General features: G+C 36.9%; 2 protein-coding genes across 2 annotated transcripts; one reads left to right on the top strand and one right to left on the bottom strand.

Moving 5' to 3' along the window:
• Positions 1-2,418: 2,418 nt before the first annotated feature.
• CCDC152 (coiled-coil domain containing 152) lies at positions 2,419-14,523 on the top strand. The gene is made up of 8 exons (XM_064736288.1): positions 2,419-2,505; positions 3,524-3,629; positions 9,250-9,318; positions 10,373-10,437; positions 11,898-12,000; positions 12,709-12,836; positions 13,763-13,849; positions 14,401-14,523. The coding sequence occupies exons 1-8, from the start codon at positions 2,419-2,421 to the stop codon at positions 14,521-14,523; spliced, it is 768 nt and encodes a 255-aa protein (XP_064592358.1).
• Positions 14,524-14,583: 60 nt separating this feature from the next.
• SELENOP (selenoprotein P) lies at positions 14,584-22,261 on the bottom strand. Its single transcript, XM_064736287.1, has 5 exons — positions 22,125-22,261; positions 20,349-20,552; positions 18,983-19,195; positions 17,273-17,390; positions 14,584-16,410 (listed from the first exon to the last, which is right to left on the bottom strand). The coding sequence occupies exons 2-5, from the start codon at positions 20,537-20,539 to the stop codon at positions 15,748-15,750; spliced, it is 1,185 nt and encodes a 394-aa protein (XP_064592357.1). The 5' UTR covers positions 20,540-20,552; positions 22,125-22,261; the 3' UTR covers positions 14,584-15,747.
• Positions 22,262-22,393: the final 132 nt, after the last annotated feature.

Here is a 22,393-nt window from a genome sequence, read left to right on the forward strand (position 1 = left end):
TATCCCTTTAGCCCACTGCCATGTGCTTACAGAGTAGGTCAGGAGCTGACATACCACTTCACACTTTTGCAGACCCTCCCCTGACTTTTGTCGTTCTGTTCAACTACAAGCATTTATGAATCTCAGCTACTCCCTTCCGCTTAAGGGTGAAATGTCACATACTAGAATGCACCTTGGGCTCCAGGAATGCAATATAAAGCCTATTTTTGTAAAAAACCTAGGTCCATAAAGTAAATTAACAGCTAGCCAACACATCCCCATTTTAAGGGGGAGCCGCATCGCACCTGAGGGGACTCTGTAAACAGCGGAGGTCGGCCGAGCCCACCCGCCGGGCAGGGGGGGATGGCGCGCCCCCTGCAGGGCCGGTAGTGGTACGCTCCGCGGCGGGGCGAGATTTCCCGCCTCGGCGGGCGCGCGCGTTCCCCTCAGGTGCCTGAGGGGCCGCGGCGTAGGCGGGGACCGGGAGAGGACGGGGAGCGGTGACGTGCCTGCTACTGAATAATTCCTACATTCAGTTAATGTCTCTCTCACTCTCTCCCTCCCTATATATACATGTTTTACTGCCATATGCAGCAAAAAAAATGGAAAACTTAACTTTCAAAACGGGATCACCAGCTACAAGAGTTTCAAAAGTGATACTGGGAAAGCATGGGTGGCAAGGGGTCAAAGAGGCGTTAAAGGAAGGTGTCACAGCAATCAAACCCACGATTTAAATCTTTAATTTTTTCCTCAGTGACATAAATACCGTTCAAAACAGGAGTAGGAGATTTGACAAAAATGCCTTTTGAAGACATAATGTGTAATAGTAATATGAACAAAAATAACAGTGATGAGTTTTCCTGCTGGAAAAAAATACAACATTAATAATACAACATCATTTTTAATTTACTGTTCCAGTTCAGCAGGAGTTTTGTACCCAGTGGTACTGTTGCCAAGTACTGAGCACATCCTGTCTCCGAGAAAACAAGTGATGCCATAGAATAAGGAAACACAAACAAAACACGGCAGCTCCCTGAATTCTATCCTCTGTCTAAATGTGGAGAGTACAACACAGTTTTAAAAGTATAATGAAAAAAATGGCAATTGACAAACATAAGATACTGCCCATGATAAGGATTGGAAAAGTCAAAGGACCGACATTCATAGTGTACATTTAGACTATCAACTAACAGAATATTAGGATGGGTAATTGTTTTAAAAATTTGAGTGTTCTGAATACATATTTTAAACCCCAATTTGACAAATCGTTGCATTGTAGTAAGCTGTAAGTCATTAAGATTACTAATTAATTAAAAAACAGAACCCCCATTAATTTAACTAAGAAGCATTAATTTTTCAAAGCTTCCTATATTCTGTTAATTTAAAACTGTTAATGTAAAAAAATGAGCTTTGGCTTATGAATTAGTTTTAGTCTCACTGAGGAAGGAGTGGGCACAAGGAAAAAAATATTAAACGCACAGAACCAATATCTTACTGCTTTGTTCAAGAAGTTACATATACACAAAAGCTTGTAAATATTGAATGACTAAGAAAATTACTCAGCTATGTAATTTTGGTTTCTGCTTAGTGTTGTGCATTTACCTATTTTTGCCTAACTGTACTGCAAGTATTTCTGTCCGGAAACTCATTCAGTTTCTGGGTAGTGAACACATTTTAACTTCTAGTTCATCTCTCTGATTGCAATTTTTTTATTATTTGTAAAAAGGCTGTTCACACATTTCCACATAGAAGTGGTGATTTTGTTTGGACCACATGGTTTACTAGTAGATATTGGAATTTTTGTCTCATGGAGCCTGATGTTGAGAAATAGTTTGAATATTTTTAGAAGCATTCGTGTTGTGTATTTCATATCCATCTTGCAAATACATGTTGAAGATTCTGTAAGTAGAATTTACAAAAATAGGGGTTATGTTAAAAATCTGGAACTATAGGGGTGCCTTTCAAAATACTGTCTTTTTATTCTGCAGCAAGGTTTATGTGCCTATCCCTGATTTAACACTTGTTGTTTATAAGAAAATATGTAAGTACCTTTAAACCTGAGTAGCCAAGTTTTAGAGCATCTACACAGATAAAAGATGCTGAATTAATATGTGCCTGGTGCATTATTCTGTCTATGAAAGTGGATCCAGATTAACTTTTTTAATTACAGCAAACTTTCCAAATTCAGCCACAATATATCAGCTTGGCAGGTATTGTTTGGGCTTTCTGACATTCATTGTATTTCCCAGAAATGTAAGATCTTAAATAGACTGAAGTTTATCTTCAATGCAAAAATAGTTTTAATTTTAAAAAAGAGTCTTCTTTGTTGTTCTTACATTTTTGCCTTAGATTTTATGTTGTGTGAATGATAAATATATTAATTTATAGATTTTTTTTACATATATCTAGTCATCATTTGATTATACGATCCAGAAATAAATGAATCATAGTAATGAAGAAACTATGAAAAGAAACAGTATTGTGAACCTTGATAAGCTTTTATCTGACTTCTCAGAGATAGAAAAGGTAAGTGAAGAAGGTAAAAAATGTTGAGACTGCCACCTATAATTATTGTGTGACATTTTCAAAATTTTTTTGAAAATGTTAAGTTGTATCAGATTACTGTTATGCCTTGTAATACGAACTTCCTTTGGAAAGCTCTTTGTATTGACTGTATCCTGGAGACATAGGAGTGGACTCTGAGTGAAATATGAGAAGCCTTTGTTTCTGTGCTAGGATTTTAATCATCCAGAGGCCAAATTGGCTTTCTTAGGAAGACTCTGGAAGACGATGTTGAAGATAACTGCATTGCACTGCTTTCATAGAATCACAGAATCGTTTGGGCTGGAAGGGACCTTATAGACCACCTAGTTCCAACCTCCCCTCGCTAGACCAGATGGTCTAATGCTGGGGTATCCTTTCAGAAGTTGTTCCTTGTCCTAGAAAAATGTCATTCCCTTATCAGGAGCACGAATTCCTACATTCCATATGCATTGATCTTCCTTTATCTTATGTGTGGGTCATTTCTCAAATGATTGACCCTCTGAGGAAAGTCAGTACTGCGTTTCGTTTAGACTGATGTTGATCAGCTTTCTGCTGATTCCTGGTCAGCAAATCCATACTAGATGTAGTATAAAAAGAGCACCTGAAATAAATTTAGCATTTCTCTTGGAATAAACTTATTATACCAGTTCCTATTCCCACATATTGTTCAAGTTGTTGCTCTGCAAGAGTGTTGACAGCCGCATATGCAAAGCAGTAGAAAGAACCTTGCAGAGCATTGACCCAGACTCTGGGCTATATGACTGGGAGGAAAATAGTTTATAACTCGTTATGTAAGTCAGCATTCTTAGTTCTCCAGGGTAAACTTGGACCAGTAAAGGATCTCAAGTCTAGTATCATTTTTCTCTATAAAGGAATATCCTGAATGGGAAATATTACAGGCTTGGACTGCAGTATTGTGGAATTGTTAAATTTTTTATTCACTTAGAACTCAAAACTTAAAACATGTTAATATAATGTTAGTCTCTCTCCAATTTTCTAGAAAATATCAGAAATCAGTGATGCAAATAACCTACTGATTCATCAGCTGGAAAAATGTAACAGATTGCTAGCATTAAGCCAATCAAAGGAGGAATCAGTAAAAGAGGGTAAGTTACTTTATTAGATAGGTATGATTTTTGCATGCATTCAAGAAATTCTGAGAGATATTTCCATTCTTTTCAGCTATAAAAAAAAACACGGGAAAAATGTGGAAAAAGCAGTAATGTCTAACCCTGAATGGTAATGAAATCCATCTCATAGTAAATACTAATATTTGTATTAATTTTATGAGGATTCAGACTGTTCAATGGATGCTAATAAAACTTCATTTACCATTTATAAGCTGGAATTACAAGTCTATATTCATAATGAAAAAGTTGTGAAACAAAGGAGGAATTACAGGGAAAACTATGAAATTAAGATTTGTTTTATTCTAGAACTGTTTTCAGGTGAGTATTTGAAATGAGAAACAACATCTAGTGCTTAGCATGGATTTGTGGTTGCTTATTCTTCTGTAGTTTGTAAAGTAGCAGAAATGTGCATCTTTTGTGGGACTTCCATCTCTGGGAAGTCAGCCTGCTAAAAGTTGGCAAGCAAGGTAGGAATAAACTTAGCTTCACACAGGAGAGAGATTACCAGTCGGGTTTTATTTCAATCTTCACTAGGACTTGTATAATTTAGCATAATCAAAAATTGAGCATGGAAACTGAGCTATTGAGTGAGTAAAGTTTGCTTATGATGATAAATCTCTTCATATAGACCAAAAACTCATGGTACAAGATGACTGGGGAGATGAAGACCAGTAGCAGCACAAATGGGAGGCATTTTTTATAAACAATGGTTGATGTTAGTTGGCTGCTTTTCAGGAAAGAGGTCTTGGTGTCCTCTAAACACTTCTCATAAAATATTTTTATTCTCTTAAAATATTTGTATTCTCTTAAAATATCAGTAGACCAAGAAGCAAACACTGTGGTAGGCAGGATGATGAAAAAAAAGAGAAATAAGCATTGTGACTCTGTAAGGTCTGTGATTTTTATATCATGTTCTGGTCCACACATCTCAAGATAGACAATAGCACAACTAGAAAAGGTAACAGGGAAGGAGGCAAGGCTTGGTATTGCTAGGAGGGAGCAAGGTACAAGGAATCAGCACCTACTCTGTAACAAAGACCATGGATGTAGGGGCTTAACCGTGCAAGGCTCACTCCCACTGCGCCCGTGCAGGGCTGGCCCAGCGAGGACTGCCACGGTCAGCCAAAAGTCTACATTAAAACACAAGTCTGTACTGATGAGAGTGACTCTGGAGGCTGAGTCAGAATGGAGTTCAGAAATGGTAACAAACGCCAGACATGGCCCAAGGATCTCTACTTAGTCCCAAGTGAAGAGGCAGATCTGATGTCAAGCCAGAAAATCACTCCCTAGGTCATGACCGGGGTCTAGTGTGGGCCTGCAGCATGGGCCAAGGGCAAAAACCTCTGTTTACAAGCAGCTCCCATGGGAAGAAGGGATGGCTATTTCTGAATCTGCTCCAGCCTTTTTTTCAATGTCACCATCTATACTCTTTCTGAGATGGCCTTGTGTCCAGCCAAACACTCAGAAGGTGCATGGGGGAAAATGCACCTGGGGCTTTCACAAGTTTGGTCACAATTTTGGGACATTTGAGGGAAGACTTGTTGGCTGGGAATTTTTCAGCCAAGATAAAGAATAGAGCTGATATGACTCATAGCTGTAAAATTGTGAATGGCACAGAGAAAGTGACTACAGAATAGAATATTCATTTTCTAATGTAATAAAAAAAAATGGATGGAAATAAAACTTGTATATTGACTTAAAGCTAACAAAAGGAGGAACTTTGCCACACATTACAAAATAAAGTTAAATCAGTTCCACAGAAGCCTGTGCATAACAGAAGTATATATTAATTAAAGAAAAATGGAAAAAAATTAAAAACAACAAACTTTTAAACACAAAGACAGTATCTCTCATTGTCCCCCTTCATTCTCTGTTTGGGAAGTTGAGAGGATGTACTAATGATAGCATTTATCTGGCTTTTTTTTTCATCTTTCCTGAATTATCTCATAGTGTGTATTGTGAAGTGGCATAGTGAAGTGGATGGAACTTTGGCTTGAGTCAGAAACACTAGTTTCTCTGTTAAGCACAAAAGTCAGTGCAGGACAGTCACTCAGAAAACAGAAGAGGCTTCTTTATTGATGAAACTGGAAAGGAGTGGGTTGATATAAAACAATTTGTAAAAAAGGAAAGGAAAAGTTGGACATAAAGAAGAAGTAATTCTTACTATAGAACCTATGATATAAAAGGTAGCAGAGAAAATGAAAGAGACAACTTAGGAAACCAGAGCTGCTGGGATGACTGCAACTAGAGGAATGGACTGAAAACAGATCAAAGTCAGAAGAGAGATTTGAGCTTTGTAAACAGTATTGCCTCACTTTCATGAGATAAGAGAGAAATTATTTGTTGAGATAGTTAACACTGATGTAACTGAAGAGAACAGGCTCTGGAGCTTCTTTTGAAACACAGGACGAAAAAAAGAAGCGTGGGTGGCAGAAGTCCAAGTAAAAATACCAGAGCAATCAGCCTGAAATGTGAACTAATGTTTCAGCAACAGGGATAGTCAGGAAAAAACAAACCTCAACAATATTGAAGTCATAGGAATAGTGCCGATATAGACAGGAGACAGAACTTCCATAAGACAAGGATCCTGGTCAATGAGTAAGAGTAATTGCAGAGATATTAGTAACATTGACAAAAAGAAGTGAAAAGCGGGAACTTGGAACAGTGTGAGACATCCAAGAGGTGATTCTGAAAGCTATTTGATGATAATGAAATAAAATATGAGTAAGACACCAAAGGGATAGAATTTGTTTAGAAATAAAGACAATTATCACAGCTGCTCTGTTAGGGTAAGCTCAGAAAGGTGGTGGAGTCTCCCCCACTGGAGCCATTCAAGAACCATCTGGGTGCAATCCTGTGCCGTGTGCTCTGGGATGGCCCTGCCTGAGCAGAGAGGTTGGGCTGGATAACCCAGTAAGGACCCTTTCTGTGGTTCTGTGATTCTGTGAGTCTGTACTTACCAGTAGGGTAAACTACTAGATTAATGCGCTTACCAATACGGTAAACCCTTCAAATATCAGGACATGAAATGCTTGTAAGTTTATTGTTCTGAACTGTATTCATTATTGGTGCTCATAAAGTAGAGTTTCAAAAAAACTCTTGGACAGAAAATTGACATAAACTGTAGCAGAGACTATCACAGGAACCTTCAGGAAAACAGTTAACATGTTACTGGAGATGAGCAGAGCCTGTGAATAGTAGTGATGACATTAAGAGTGTTTCAAAAAGATGTGAAACGCTGGTGTAGTGATTATCAATTAGTAAGTCTGTAACATTTCTAAACTATTTTTATTTTTCTTTTTGCAATTAATAGAAATGGTCTTTGCGCCTTTATTAAATTGACACTGACCCTTCAAAAGAGGTAATAGCATATGTGGCATTCAGAATCAGAGTAATACAACTTTTGCATCTAATAGTTAAATTCTTTATAAAAACCTTTGTCAAAAGTCTTTCCTAGAACTGTTCAAAGTAAAAGGAGATTGGAAATTCTGAAAAAAAAAGACAAAGGAAAAAAGAAAACACCTAAAAATCAAGGGAGAGGGCAATGAAACACTTATATCCAGGATAACATGGAAAAAAGAAAGGCAGATTGGCCTGCATATACACTCTCTGAAAGGTCATAAATTAATCATTTTCTGTTGATACATTCTTTGCTAAAAAAAGATGAGATTCAAGAAACTAGTTTTGTTTTGTGTTCTTAATTGCAGATCCATTTTAGACAGATACAAGTCTGACATCTTTATTTTCTACTCTTAAACCTTTTCTGTGGTGGCTAAATAGACTCTTGTGATGCTACAGTTCTGAACTAAATTCTAATGTAGTTTTCTAAAAGAAAGCACATTTTTGTCTGAAATAGTTAAGGAGGTTCTATTTAGCATCTTCAGGGTTGCCTATTTTTTTTATTTGGCATTTCTAAGGCGTTAAAGGAAAAAGTGGTTGATGTAATTACCCTATTAAAAAATCAATTATAAATACAGATGAACGCTTATGCTGTTCAGTCTTTCTTTATGTAGGCAGTATTCCTTACAGGGAATAAGCTACACAGGATCCATAACAGAGGCTATGACAGTGATCTGCAAGGCTGCAAATATTAAGAAAAATTTTGCTTTTCTTCCTTAATGTAGGCAAGCAAAACTTGTTTGTTCCCAGGATTTTTTTTCCAGTCACAAAATTAAGTACATAAGAGATTTGCAAAGACATATCCTTTAAAGATAAGAAAGATAAGCAGATATTCTTGGGACTGTACAAAAGAGTGGCTTACACTTAAAAAGTTGTGATTCTTTTTAAAGACTAGCTGCTGCTCTACTGTTGACTCAGACGTCTTTCCAAATTGTGCATGAATTACAAGCATCTGAGTTAATTTCCATACATTTTCAAATGGGAGGAAATTAGTAGTACAACTAGTTGGTACAGACGGGCATGCTGATCTCGTCATTCCGACTGTGAATAGGGTTTTTCCGCAGTTGCTTTTGATCCGGCACAGGAACTGAGGGGCAGGCAATGTTTCTGTGCTGCTCGTGCTCCCTCTGCTGTGTTTTTTTGGAAACACGGAACGGAAAAAGGTATCTGGCTAACGTGCTCGGCTGCATGAAAAAACTTGATGGAAGATTAGGCTGACGGTCAAAAAGACTGAGCGGAAAACTGAACCTGTTAGCTGGGATCTTAATTCATCTTCCTCACTTGTAATGTAGTCTTCAGCGATATGATAGACAGTTTTCAAAAGGGCTTTGGTTTGATAAGATGAATAACTTCTTTAGCAAACTTTTATGTGTTGTGGAAATGAAAAGCCGTTTAGGAAACACAGTGGTCCTCAGGAAAGAGAAAGAGAAGTTTTAAAAGTAAGCAACCTCTGTTGTAGACCCTCTGCTGTTCTCAGTCTTTGTTAACAGTTTTGTGACTCTACTGATAAACTTACAATGAACATAAAGGATAAAAGTCATATTAATGAAAACTAAATCCTGTATTACAGGAAGTACACATGGTGTTTGAATATTAAAAATTCAGTTTTAAAAATAAAATTATGATATACAACTGTGTAAACTGATAGGAGCTTGCATATATAATTCTGTTGTATAAAATGAGATAATGAACAATAGCACATATTCTGAATCTCTCAAAGCTTATGTTGAGCCATAAGATGAATGTTATATGCATCAAGAAAGGGGTAAAAAAGGGGTGAGAGACTGCAATGAGTGGATTCTCTTGGTCTTGTTGAAAAGAAAATTGGCAAAGAAATACTGTCAGGAAAACAAGTCAGTTTCATTAAATACATCAAATTGCTGGAGGGCTGATATGGAAAACTTCTAGTATTGCCCAGAAAACAAAAAGATACTTGTTTTCTGACTAGAAACAAACATTTAATACTTTTATGAAATTGTTTGTATTGCTTCATAAAATTGATTTTAATCAATCATCAAACTAAAAGCTAAAATTAAGCACTAACTACATAATAATAATCTATTATCTCTACAGTCAGTAAAAAGACTTAGAGTAATATTTAACGAAAATTATTATAAAATATTTGATAAAATTTTGTGAACAAAATGTAAATTTGCAAAGACACTATTCAAAATACTGGGTCTTTAATTTCTTTCAGAGTGCAGTGCTCTACAGAATGTGATAAAGGGTCTAACACAAACCATTGAAAACCAGTGTAATGTGAAAGGTAAAGGCAAAAAATGCTATTTTATATATATGCTGTACTGTAATTTCGAATGAGCAGGCATTTAATTTTTTCATTTAACTTTACAGAATTTTTTCAGACACAGAAACTTACTGGCAGGCAAAGAGAAACAAAAACTTATTTCTTAAATCAATCGTGTGCAGTAATAAATGTCTATTGCCATTATTGCCATAGTTTACTTAGTAACTGCCTCCGGGAGGTTATTTTAATCAATTGTTGTGCTTTAAATTCATTGTAGCATAACACAGGCAATTTTACAAAAGGTGAGAAAGTATCAGTCAGCTGTTGGATTGTAGACTATTCAAGTGTTTATGCATAGTTTTTATCACTGTGTTAAACCAGCGTGTCTTAATTCTTAGTATATAATGTTATTAAATTTATTGCTGTTATCCACATTGACAACTATTGCTGTTATTGCTGCTATCCGCATTGACAACTACTCATTTTTACTTGAAAAAAAATGTTTGCTATATTTTTGTACTGCAGCTCAGTAGCACACCATGAAGTTAATTCTATAATGATTATGCATTCAAGGCATATTAACATATATAAATAAACCTCTAGCATTGGAAGTATATGGATGTTTTTAATACTTAAATTGATACTAATAATTTTTTAAAATCTATTTTCTTTAAATTATGTGTTTGCATAGTTTTCTGATTTTTGGGAAACAGGTACTTAAGAACTTGCATCTTCCCATTTGAATCTGTTGTAGCCATGATAATAGTCTTTTATTTTCTGAGTCAAAGAACTTTGCATCTAAATTTTCCTGAATGCATCATTTATCAGAAGACTAAAGAAAGTTCTAAGTAGTAATACCAAGTAAATGTTATGATTAAACCTAAACTATGATTTTTCTTGTTAAAAAATGGAAACAGACAGCATGTGGTTCTGTAATGATGATTATGTCTACAAAAATAGTTCCTCAAAGTTCAGCAAAGTCAAAAAACACAAGTAATTTCCTTATTCCTCTTTCATGCTAAAGAAATTGTCAAAATGTACTTTGTAGTGTACCATATAGTTTTTGTTTATTTAGATGAAAATGGTAGACTGAGGGGAACCATTCACATCTTGGAAGATAAATTAAAGACTTGTGAAGAGGTATGTCACAAATTATCATTCTTTAGGTAAAGGAATAACACTTCATCTCTATTATGCTGTATATCTTTTTGTCTAGTGTCTGCTATTGATACTCTTATTAGTGCTCTTTTGTTAATATTTTTCATGTGTAAAAAGAGAAGGATTGTTCTCATTACAGTTTCCATGTGAGAAGGTGTTAGAAGAACTAAGAGGTCAAAATTCCTTGGTGCTGAGAACTTTGGCTCAATTTAAAATGCACTCAGAGTTTTTTAGCTGTATTTAGCTTTAAATTCAAATTCATCTTCATCATTCTAATCCCTTGCACTAAAAAAAATTTCATGTGGGTGTAGGGTTTTCACATCGAAGATGTCTGGTTGCGCTGCCAGAGAATTGGGCATGGTCTGAATTTTGTCCAATTTATTGAGGAATAAATATTACAAAGATTGTAAGTCTCTATTTCTTATCTGTACCACATAATAAATTCCATATATGATCTCTGTACTTTGTATCTATGGCACTCATTTTTGCAAAGGAGGTAAAACCAGCAGCACTAGTCATAGCTCTCTGTTTTCATAGTTCTCCGTGTGGAGAGTGCAGATGTGTTATCTGTTCGGGATCAGGAATCTCACTGATGATTTCCTTTGCCTGTGTTTGTGCTATAAGTTAAACTTAAATATTAGTACCAGTAGAGCTATTATCTTGCCTGTTCAAGTAAAAAATGAGTATTGCCTTCTGAAGGATGTGATAAACTATTATTTCACCCATTAAACACATATGAGCATGGTGGGACTTCCTGGTGTCATTCTGAAGGCGCCTGACCACGTTCCCGTATCCTGATCCCCAGTCAGTGACTGCCTTGGTGAGTGTCCCCAGGCACTGCTCTTGTCAGAAGGCTGCAACAAGAGCTTTGGAGTCAGCACCTCAACAGTGGCAGCTACAGACAATTCCTTGAAAATTCTGGAGTCCTTACTGGAGTAAATTTATCACTGGCATCTTCAAACTTTGAACGTCAGTGGCAGTAGCATCACTGCTGCTGGTATCACTGATGTGGCTCCTGCTGCCAACATGGAATTGTGGAATTCTTTGTGCAAGTAATACTAACAAAACACACACTTGAATCGTGTAATCCTTGAGTCAAAAACCCACAAAGGGTTTTTGTTGTCCCTTAACTAACTGCATCATTGTGTCAGATCCTGTTCTCTGGAAGGGAATATTACCTCTCCATTTGCCTGTTCTCCTAAGAAGTACAGTTTCCAATTTTATATTAACAGATAGCTGTAATACAATGAAATCTGCTATGTTTTTAATCTGTGGACTCCAGCCAGACTGTGTAAGTAATTGGGCATTTAAATTTACAAGACTGAGGATAAAACAAGTACTGAATTATAGAGTACTGTATATTTTTACATGATGGTTGTGCTTTGCAGAAGGCTAAGAGCACAGAAACTGAAAGATCTTTACAAAACATTTTACCTCCACAGGAGTATAAGGATCAAATTGAGAAACTCATGACAGAAATTAAAAACAAAGAGGAAGACCACAAATTAGAAATAACACAGCTGAGCTGTGATACAAGGAAAAAATGTAAGTTCTCTGAAGACTAAATGCTTTAGCAATGGGTAAAACATACTGTCACCTGTAGATGCTGTGTTTTGTCTAGGATAAATATGAGTTCCACTTCTTGGTGGAAACGTGAATGCTAGAAGTGGGCAGTGTTTAATACAATTTTATCTTCAATGAAGAGAGCAGACAGTGGTAATGAAGCAATAGTATAGCAACACGGGATGAGCAGAAACTCCCAGAGAGTTAGAACAAATGCTGGGAATGTGGGCATAAAGATCAGAAGGAATGAAATTTTGAGTTAAGTGTCAACTGGAACTTTTGAACTGTAAGCTAGATTGCTGTTTGAATCTTCTATCTGTGTTCAGGAGAGTAGAACATTATTTTCACAAATAAATAGTACTTCAGTGAGGAAAAAACTGATTCCTATGTTCATTTGCTCCATTAGAGATATAACCTTAAAAAGTAGGATTTTTTTGGTCATCCATATGAAAACAAGGAAAGTTTTTGTAAATTATATGCCTTTTTTAAAAGACACCATCTTACTGATGTCTTTTTAAAAGGACAGTGTGGTTTTCATATAGTTTCAGTATGGTTTTTGCTTGAATTGTCTTCCAGTGAAATGTTTACCTGATGTTCAGAAAAGTTTTTAAATTTGGAAAATGATGTTAATTTTTCATCTATATTATTTCATCTATTATAATAATAATTTTGGTGTTACTGTGTTGCTAGTTGAAGAAAAAGAAATGGAGTATAGAGAAGAGAGAGAGAAAAAAGAACTGGAAATATTAGAGCTAACTAGACAGCTGAAAATTCAAAATGAAGAGAAGCAGAATGAAATAATTAAACTGCAGATAGAGGTATGCATTACAAAGCTGACTTAAAGATGAACTGGGCATTGGGTAAACTTCAAAGAGACTGTGTAGTGAAAAAATATTAATTAGTACTTAACAAAGTAATATGATGGAATCTAGAAAACTTAATTATTTATTGTCTTTATGAGGATCAGTGGCAGGTACTCCCTTCCACAATGGTAACTGACTCCTGCTCAGGAGTCAAGTTCCACCTACTATGTAGGGAGACTGAAGGTGGCTCTCTTCTTGTTCCAAATTAAATTACTTAGAAACAGTTTTAGATTTTGAGCTATTAAAAAATGCAACAATGTTTTCTGCTTAACTTTCTTGGTTTTAATTTCTGAATGGTGAGAATAGATATATTTTAAAATAAAATTCAAAAAAATTTTCTAATCCCGCAGAGATTTAAGAGAGAGCATTCGACATGTATTTCATTGCTCTTGTTTTAAAACACTCTCATTAAAGAAATAATTAAGGAAATGCGTCAAACCTTTCACACAACAAAAAAGAAATAAGATGTGGCAGTGTTCAGGTTGACTTGTCCTTGGAACGTAAGAGAAGAATGACTGTTCTGAAGGATATTAGCACCTTCTGTATTTTCTCCTCCTGTAGACATGTGGCTGAGAAGCCTTCAATTTTATTCTTTTTTTCAGAAGCATCTTTTTTATCTACATGGTTTTAGTTGATCATGTTTGTACTACTTTTGCAAAACTTTGAGGCTTTTTTTAAAGAAATACAGTTTGTAACTGCATTCTTTTTAAAGTAAATATAAGCAGCCTTGTTTCTCTAGACTTAGTAGAAAGGCTTACTGCTACTACTCTCAGGTAAAAGAACGCAATTAATAAAAAGTGAAAATTATGCTTGACATATTTAATATACCTTCCCCTGCCCCCATTCATTCTCACCGTTTTGTCTTTGCCTGATTCTTTCAGTTCAACGCTAAATTGGCAAGAGCTCAGGATAAGACCACCAAGTCCTTTTCAGACGCCTCAGTCTTGCCACAAAGTATCTACCGAAGGGTAGGTGCTTTCATAGGGTGCCGCACATAGATACTGTTCCAGGGTGTTTGAAACAGGATTCCCGGGGGTTTCTCCATGTGCTCTCTCCCACACGCCCCTCCCACCTCTCCATAACCCAATTCATAGAATCATAGAATAGTTTAAGATAGAAAAGGCTTTTAAGATCATCAGCTCCAACTTTCATGGCTCTTGACATACTTATACTACTGCAGGAAAGCAACAATGAAGAGCAACATGTGAGGTTGTTTTACTGCAGAATTGTTAACCTGGAAACTTAGATCTGACATCAGTGACGCTGATATAATGCTCTGCATATGCTTGGGGTTTGGGTTTTGTTTGTTGTTGTTTTTTTGGGGGGGTTTTTTTGTAGGCTTAAAACTTTGGGATGGCAGAAAAACAGGATTCTGGGGAAATAGTTTTTGTAATTTTGTGATACAAAATACTGAGGAAAATATTCTTATTAGAATATATCTTACTTGCAGTAGCAAAACACATTGTTACATAATTTTATGTGATGTTTAAGAATGAAGCCTTTGCCTGTACTTTTACAGAAGCTGCAGCATCTCCAGGAAGAGAAAAACAAGGAAATTGAAATTCTACGAAACACCATAAGAGATTTGGAGCAACGTCTTAATAAAGGTCAAGACCTGCCCTTCAAACGGAGGAGATTCTGACTAAATGACTTGAAGTATTTCAGTGTTTCCAATTCTGCATCTCAAAATAAAAACAAGATATGAAGAAAGTATGTTTTATTGAAAACACTCTTGTCAAACATTCCAAAGGCAGGCATTCTGTATGTATTCAAAGCTACTCTCTTGCTAATCAGCATTCACAATAAAAAGGTTCAGGTTTTGTAGGAGTAGTAATTTCCCTATTAAACCATCATTAATTATGGTGTATGCTTTCATAGCAGTTTTCTTTTCATGAATATTCTCTTCTTCATCCAGGATCCTTCAAACAACTGGATTTACTTCCATTCAGTTAATCAAACATTAGGAATGCTAGTCTATAGACAGAGAAGTGATACAAGTTTAAGTGGTATATTATGTTAATTGATATGGATAGCTAATTGGTACAGATTTATCAAATTCAGCACTGTTATAAACAAAGATCAACATTACACCAAGATTAAACTTGTTTCATCCCACCTTCTTTTTGATTCTGACTCTCAGTTGTTGACGCTATTTCTCACTTCAGGATGATCTAATTGATTCAGTAGGATTTTACGTGCTGTAGCAGTATGTATTAATGGACACTCTTATTGTACCTAAGAGCCACAAAGCTCTTAGCTTTGTTTAAAAAGCTTTGTCAAAGTTAAGTACATCAATCTGTTACTTAAAAATAAAGCAGTTACTGTCTATATATTACATTTTTATGTGGAATTATTCTGTCACATTGCTTAGGAGTAAGTTTTGCTTGTACATGATTTGTATCCCCAGGTTAGGAAAAAAAAAAACAAACTTCAAATCTATTGTCTTCCTAATGAAAAATGATTAAAGTATCTGTCTTGGTTTTCTTCTGTTCTTGATTGCAAAACATCAGACAGGAGCCCCTAGGTCATAGTTTATGCTCCTGTCCTCACAAATGCAAGCAGAATGTTAGAAGAGAAACAAGAAAGACAAATTAATCGAGAATGCAGACACCTTCCCAGTGGAACTGAAAAACAAACTAGGGGTCAACCAAATTCCTTTAGATTATGAAGATTTTCACTGATGGAATTAGACAGATATTCAATCATTCTAAGAGCACTGCTCTAAAAATACCCTTCTTTGCAATTTTCCCATACCTGTCAGCACAATTTTGAATTTGGGGCAATAAAAACACTTAATCTGTTCATTTTTCTGCTCTTGCAAGTATATTAACTGAGCTAGTGTGACTCCCTTTTTTCTGGAAGGTGCTTAGTTTGTTTTTCAGGATCAGTTCCTTGCCTTTTCCTGTCACTGTCAGGTGTCACTAGTTTCACTTGCTCCTGCTGGTGATGACTGTCAGGCAGCAGAGAGCAGACGGCACTGTCAAGACTCAGTGACATCCTCTGCTGCCAGCTGCCCGTGTCACCTGCAAGAATTTGGTAGTGCTCCGCGACACTGTCAGGTGACAGAATTCCCTAGCTCTTCAAACAGAAGGTGTCGACAATGACAGGATCAGCTACCAGAGGTAGAGTCTGATCCTGTCTGCCAATTTCAGGTTAACTGGTTTTTGCAGCTGTTTTTCCCTTTCTTTCGTAGTTTTTTATCTTGTGGAATTTCCACAATTTCTCCTGGAGGGGCAGTGTCTACGTGCTCCTGACTACCTGTCTGATCGTGTCTGTGACGGCCAAACAGCCTGTGGCGCCAGGCGCCGTGAGGAGGATGTCTGTCCGTTTCAGCAGCAGCCTGGTGGCTCTCGTGTTTGGGATCGCGACTGCCCTGGTGGTGGTGGCGGTGGTGGTGGCGGCGGTGGTGGTGTCCATGTCTGTGCGGGCTGCTCTGGGAATGCTGGTCTGTTGGCTCGGGTTCTATCTGTGACAGCTCTTCAACTGCTTTTTTAGTGATGTTTTCACAGACACCATCAATATCAGGTTCCTGCAAAACAGATGCTTACATTAAATACAGGGCACTGTATTCAATTAAACTAGATGTAAAAGATTAACTGACATTTTTGCAGAGCATGAAAGACACTTTTAAGTTATTAGCGCTATTTTGCTGAACATATGAATATATAAATGAATATAGCCTTGTGCTCTCACACCACTGTCAACTAGACAGGGCTTTTTAGCAATTATAATTCCAGTAATTGCTAATAACAATTATTCTTATCCTAGATCCTACATCTGACCTATCTATGGTCTACATTTAGCTAGAACACTGCACAATGGGATCAAAAACTATTATTTTCATTGAACTTCCATGAAGTATATACATTTCTTGATAATCTTTAAAAGTATTTCTGGTCTTGAATGATTCACTAAAGAAAGCTACCCTTCTTTTATAGCAGTAACAATAATTTGTCACCTTGTGTTATCACTTTTTTAAAATAAATCCTGTAGACTGTGTTTAAATGCAAGCTAAAATAATTAGTAACACAAACCAGCTAGAGTTTGAATCCTGGGTTTAAAAAAAAATATGTACTTACCCATCCCACAAAATTAGAGCACTTAATTGCTCACTACCTCTATAGTTCTACAAACAGAATTACTCTCCAAGATTGCATTACATTTCTGACAATTACTTGCATTTCTATCAAGGACAGGAATTCAGATAGGCAATCAGTCTATTCAAAATCAATTATAATTTGCTCAGAAAAATGCTTAAAAGCTATCTGTCAAGACACATGAAATATGTAAATTCAAAATCATATATTTTTTGATTAAACACACTGAAATAATTTTTTAAACACCAATCAAATCCACTTTTCTATTATACACAGAATGAGACAAGAAAATACCATATAAGAGCAGTTTCCACACTTGTTTTCGCAGTATGCAATCTTAATAGATTCTTCCACATATTGAAAATGCAGGAAGGAGTAGGGCATACCCAGATGATACACGAGACGGCCGCATCTAAGGAGAGAAAGGACTCTGTGGTTACAAATACCTACAACTAAATCTCTTTTTTTATGATCTCACTTTACTTGCACCAATCCACCCACACTGTACAGTTCCACAAGGAGTGTTTCTGTTCCAGTTCACATGCAAATCCAGTATCTTCCTTACAATGCTTGCCGGCTCATCTGCACTGGCCAGGATGCGAAGCATCATTTCTGGCTGATGTGGTAGCTGCACTGCCAGAAGCCTTGTGCTAGAGTGGCACTAAAGACTAGCAGAGGTGCACTTGTTACAGACCCATTGGGATAATGAGAAGGGTTCTTTGCATAGTGGTCGTTGCACCCTAACCAGGTGTTTTTGTGCAGCCTGACAGATATTCTGACTGGGATGGACACTGCGGTGCACCTGCATTACTGATTTATTGTGCATGAGGGGATTGTTACAGTGCTTGCTTGCCTCATGTCTGCACTTGAGGGTTCTGATATGCCCTTGACTGAACAACTGATCTGCTCAGAGGAGCTGTAGAAAATGCAGAACCTGTACACATGGGCAGCTTGTTCAGTGCCAACACACAGTCCCCTGGCCTTAGCTCCCCACATGCAGACTGCACATTTAGGACCAGCAGCAGGCAAAGCTTTTGTGGCTAAGGCATAATAAGAACAGAGATTCCTAGACCCATCACAGATCATGGCCAGGCTAGTGCTAAGCCAATTCATAATGTACACATACCCTGTGTGTCCAGAGCACAGACCTGGTCAACCTTCCAAATGCTCTGGGCAAGGTGTCTGGGCCCCCTCCCAGACGAAATACAGCACTGCTCTCTTTGTCTGTTGTATGACATCAGCCTTCCTGACTTGGGCATATTTGCTGCTGTAACATTCAAGATCATTCATTCCACTGCCAGCTTCATCCCACAAACCTCATGTAGCTAATTTGTTCAAATTCATCATATTACAGAAAAGGAGTAACTTTCTAACTCTGTATTAAGCTTATTAGGTTTAGTATGAACTTGGAATGTTCATCACAGTAATATAGACATGTTTGAAGTGTAGGATTTTTCAATTAACTATCATCACATCAAAATCAAAAAATTGGGATTTCAACTACAGTTCCGGCTGGTGCTGCCAAAATATACCTGTGGAAGAATCCTATATCAAAAAGCAATTTTCTTCTGAAGTTTTAAGTTTTACCTAAAGTTTTACCTAATTTTTCCTTATATCTACATGGCATTTTCAACAACTCTTCTCAAAAAGTTTCCATGAGATAAAAGATTCTACTTTGACATGCATGGATGTAATGAAGTTATATGAAAATAAATATGCTACAAAAAAATGAACGTTACCAAATTTTTCACTCACTTATGTTCATCTAAATCCATGGCAATTATAAAGAAAACAAATATTTACTCAAAAATTACTTATGTAAAAGCAGATTTTGCTTTTGTTTGTTTTGTTTTTCCAGTAAATACTAGCGCTTTACGTAGTTCAGCTTAGAAGCTGAGCATGATGTCTTTGTTTTTTGCATTTCAATGACATGTTATAGAGATTTGCAAATCATTACTCAAAATACATGCAAATATTTTCCCATGTTTGTCTGTAAGCACACACCTGTCATAGATGAGAAAGTCATCCTTGTTTCCATTTAAAGTAGTCCACACATCCTCTTGGTGCTCATCTTGCTGGTAGACAGTAATGTAGTCTGAAACACGTTCTTTAAGCAGGTGAAATTCCCTCCGGGATTGAGCTCCCTGATGGTTGACAACCACATACGAGATGTTGACCAATCCTTCATTCTCTAACTTTACTCGCAGGTCCTCCAAACTAGTGGGAATGTAAAGAAGCAAGACCATAAATCATTAGAGAATCATGAGATTTGACACAAAAGTTAATATGCTCCATCTTGCTTTTATTAGACCTGTATGATGTGGAGTTTCTTCCCTTTTGATTGTATTTTTCCTATGGAATTGCTCTAGAAAACTTTTATTTTTCAGCTATGAGACACAGTCTAGAATGTGGAAGATTCTTCAGTTTTTTTCTAAAATGTAAGAACCGAACCCAACTACTTTGAAAACCAAACACAAAGCCCAGTTTTAACTTTGATGGAGACACAAATGTTTTAAAATCAAATTCTTAATAAACTTGCAATGCCTATTATGATATGTAAGTGCAGCCCAGAGGGGCAAACTAAGGTGTTCTCACTGTTACTAAAATCCAAATCTGAAACTGGCACTATGAATTTTTAAACCAAAATAATTTCACAATTCCTAAATTAATCAAAGATAAGAGCTTTATGCAATTCCTGTTTGGCTCAGCTTGAAATTATTTTATGGCTATTGTTACTGTCATGATAGCTAATTATTTGCAAGGAGTAAGTTCTAGAAAATAGAGCACCCATGTCCCAGGTCTTGGATGAAAACCTAACACTGATGACTTCTTGAATGCTTCATCAATTTTCTGATAGGACAGTATTTACCTTAGCTTATGGATTTTTTTAATATATATTGGATGTCTGAACGTAGGCTGAAAAGCCACATGAAAAGCACATGTTTTAGTTTATTTTTTCCCCTACAGGTTTTACATAAGAAATCAGTGATCACAAATCTCTCTATTTCAGGTGATCTAACAATGTTAAAGAATTGTGATATTTCTTGGCTTCATCATTTTTGCTGCACTAATCATCTGTTGCTGTTTCTGTTGGGTGTGCCTATGGTTTGGGTTTCATTCATGTCAAGTTGATCATACTATTTATTATGTTGGAAAGCTAATTTGGAGAAGATGATCTGCCAGTCAGGAGTAGGTCAAGAGATAAAGGACCCTGCCCACTGGCACAGAACCCTTCTGCTGATAGTGAGCCAGGTCACTGGGTCACACATGCCAGCTGGGATGGTGGCATTTGGGGCAGCTAAAGTCCATCTGAGTGCGTCTGTGGCACTCTCAGCTGGATAACAAAAATCGGGACGAGACCCACGCTTACCTGGAAGCCTGCCGCAGGCACAATAATCAGCTGGCCTGGAGGAGAGCCACCACTGTCACCGAGCCCCTGGAGCTCCACATGGGGTCCTCCTCCCCAATACGCCATTCTGGGGCCTCCTGGCAGTTCTGGATCTCTGCCCCTCCTCCTGGGAGGAGACAGAGGGCCAGAACTAGCCCCAGATGTGCCCACATGGCTGGGCTTTACCTGACAAGAGACAAAACAAACAAAGTAAGGCCAATGCCTAAACAAAGTTCAAACTCTGAAATTCCCTTAAGAAAACAAGGCAGCATATTGGCTCCATTCAGAAAAAGAAAAGAAAAGAAAAGAAAAGAAAAGAAAAGAAAAGAAAAGAAAAGAAAAGAAAAGAAAAGAAAAGAAAAGAAAAGAAAAGAAAAGAAAAGAAAAGAAAAGAAAAGAAAAGAAAAGAAAAGAAAAGAAAAGAAAAGAAAAGAAAAGAAAAGAAACCCCTCTGAGAATAAATTTGAGCTCTTTGTTTACTGCTCAATTTCTTTGGTTTTTCAGTAGAGCTCCTCTCTAATAGAGGCAGGTGTTTTTTCTTTGTGGTGCTCCAAGGTTTTTGTGGGTTTTTTGTTACTGTGTTTGAACAGCTACAAAGTAAACATTCAGAATAACTGGAATTTTTTTCAGCGCTACTAATCTCTCTCTCTGTAATTTCTTTTTGACCATTTTTAACACTTCAGTGATTTTAAAGTGGCCTTGTTTCTTGGTTTTTTTAAATAAATTGTAGCAAGCTTGTTTATGTGAGGAAGAATCTAGACCAGTTCACTCCAGTAACAGATAATTCCACTGTCTTAAAAGTACATGCACCAACGGCGGATTTCAGTACACAGTAAGTTCTACAGAACATAGCAGAAAATAATAAAAAATACTTCAAAATTTTTACAAGTCAGTCTGGAGTATCTGAATCCCATTGAGAAAAAAATATGAAGAAGTCAGGCACCAGAAACAATTTTGCAAAAATCAGAAATGGAAACTGAATTTCAGGGCTCCTCAGATCTTATAAAATCTCATATCCATACTTAGCTCAGTTATGTTTATGAAAATCAAAGCATATAAGAAATTCTATCATAACCTTTTCATTTTATTCCATTAACATCTCAGTTTTGGCTTAAACACATATTATCAAGAAATACTTAAAATTATGAAGTTGCTCCCCAACATGTCCTAGGTTGTGGAATTGTACAATTTCACCACTTACATCAAAGTCTGACAGTGACCACAAAGCAGTTTGGAAACAATAGATTCTGATTAATAATACATGTTCCATCCATCTTGTCATAGCCTAAAAGATTAATAATAATTGACATTTTGAAGCAAGAGTGATTTGTTGCTGCATTTGTGAAATCCAGCTGTGCCTGACAGTCCTTTCCCGACGTTCTAGGTAAAGTACTTTGAAGACTAAACTGCGATCCAGTATATACCAACACAGCCTTTTTCCATTCTTTCCACACATCAGGAAAGCAGCTTGCCCTTATATCCATTATGAACACATGAGACTCTCATGACATTTTTATATCCTTCCTTGCCTTTCCAGCAGCCTTCTGCAGCACTGGCATGCAGCACCCAGCAACAGCTGTGTGCCCTGCAAGCTGCAGGGGAGCCATGTCCTGCCTTATACTTCTCTTCATATTTCAACTTTCCACTTAGTTTCCAATGGAAATTTCCACAGTCAGCCTTTTCAGCCAAAGAAACAAGCAAACACTCTGCCAAATCTTAAGTCATGAAGCTCTTTCACAGCAAACCCAGCACACTTACCCTTTTCTCCTCCCCCTTCTTGGCAGCTCTGCCTGGCTCCGCTGCAGAAGGAAACAGTGTGGGGAAAAGGGCTGTGGTATTTATATGGCTCTTGTTTATCTCACTTTGCACATACAGTTCAAAGTTCAGGGAGCCTTTTCTGAATGACCCTGCAAGCAAAGGAAACCCCTTGAGCAAAAAGTACCCAAAATATTTCTCCATTAACTAATCCCAAGTGGAAACCATTTCTTGTGTATAATAGTGAAGCATTTTTACTATCATGACTTTAA

Source organism: Zonotrichia leucophrys, chromosome Z, assembly GCF_028769735.1.
Source record: "Zonotrichia leucophrys gambelii isolate GWCS_2022_RI chromosome Z, RI_Zleu_2.0, whole genome shotgun sequence".
In the NCBI taxonomy this organism is placed as follows: domain Eukaryota; kingdom Metazoa; phylum Chordata; class Aves; order Passeriformes; family Passerellidae; genus Zonotrichia; species Zonotrichia leucophrys.

Bases quoted from the DNA above. Each gene is read 5' to 3' on its own strand.
- CCDC152 (XM_064736288.1), top strand. From the start codon at position 2,419: ATGAATCATAGTAATGAAGAAACTATGAAAAGAAACAGTATTGTGAAC. The intron at 9,319-10,372 runs GTAAAGGCAAAA...TTGTTTATTTAG, and splicing joins AAACCAGTGTAATGTGAAAG to ATGAAAATGGTAGACTGAGG. The intron at 12,837-13,762 runs GTATGCATTACA...TGATTCTTTCAG, and splicing joins TAATTAAACTGCAGATAGAG to TTCAACGCTAAATTGGCAAG.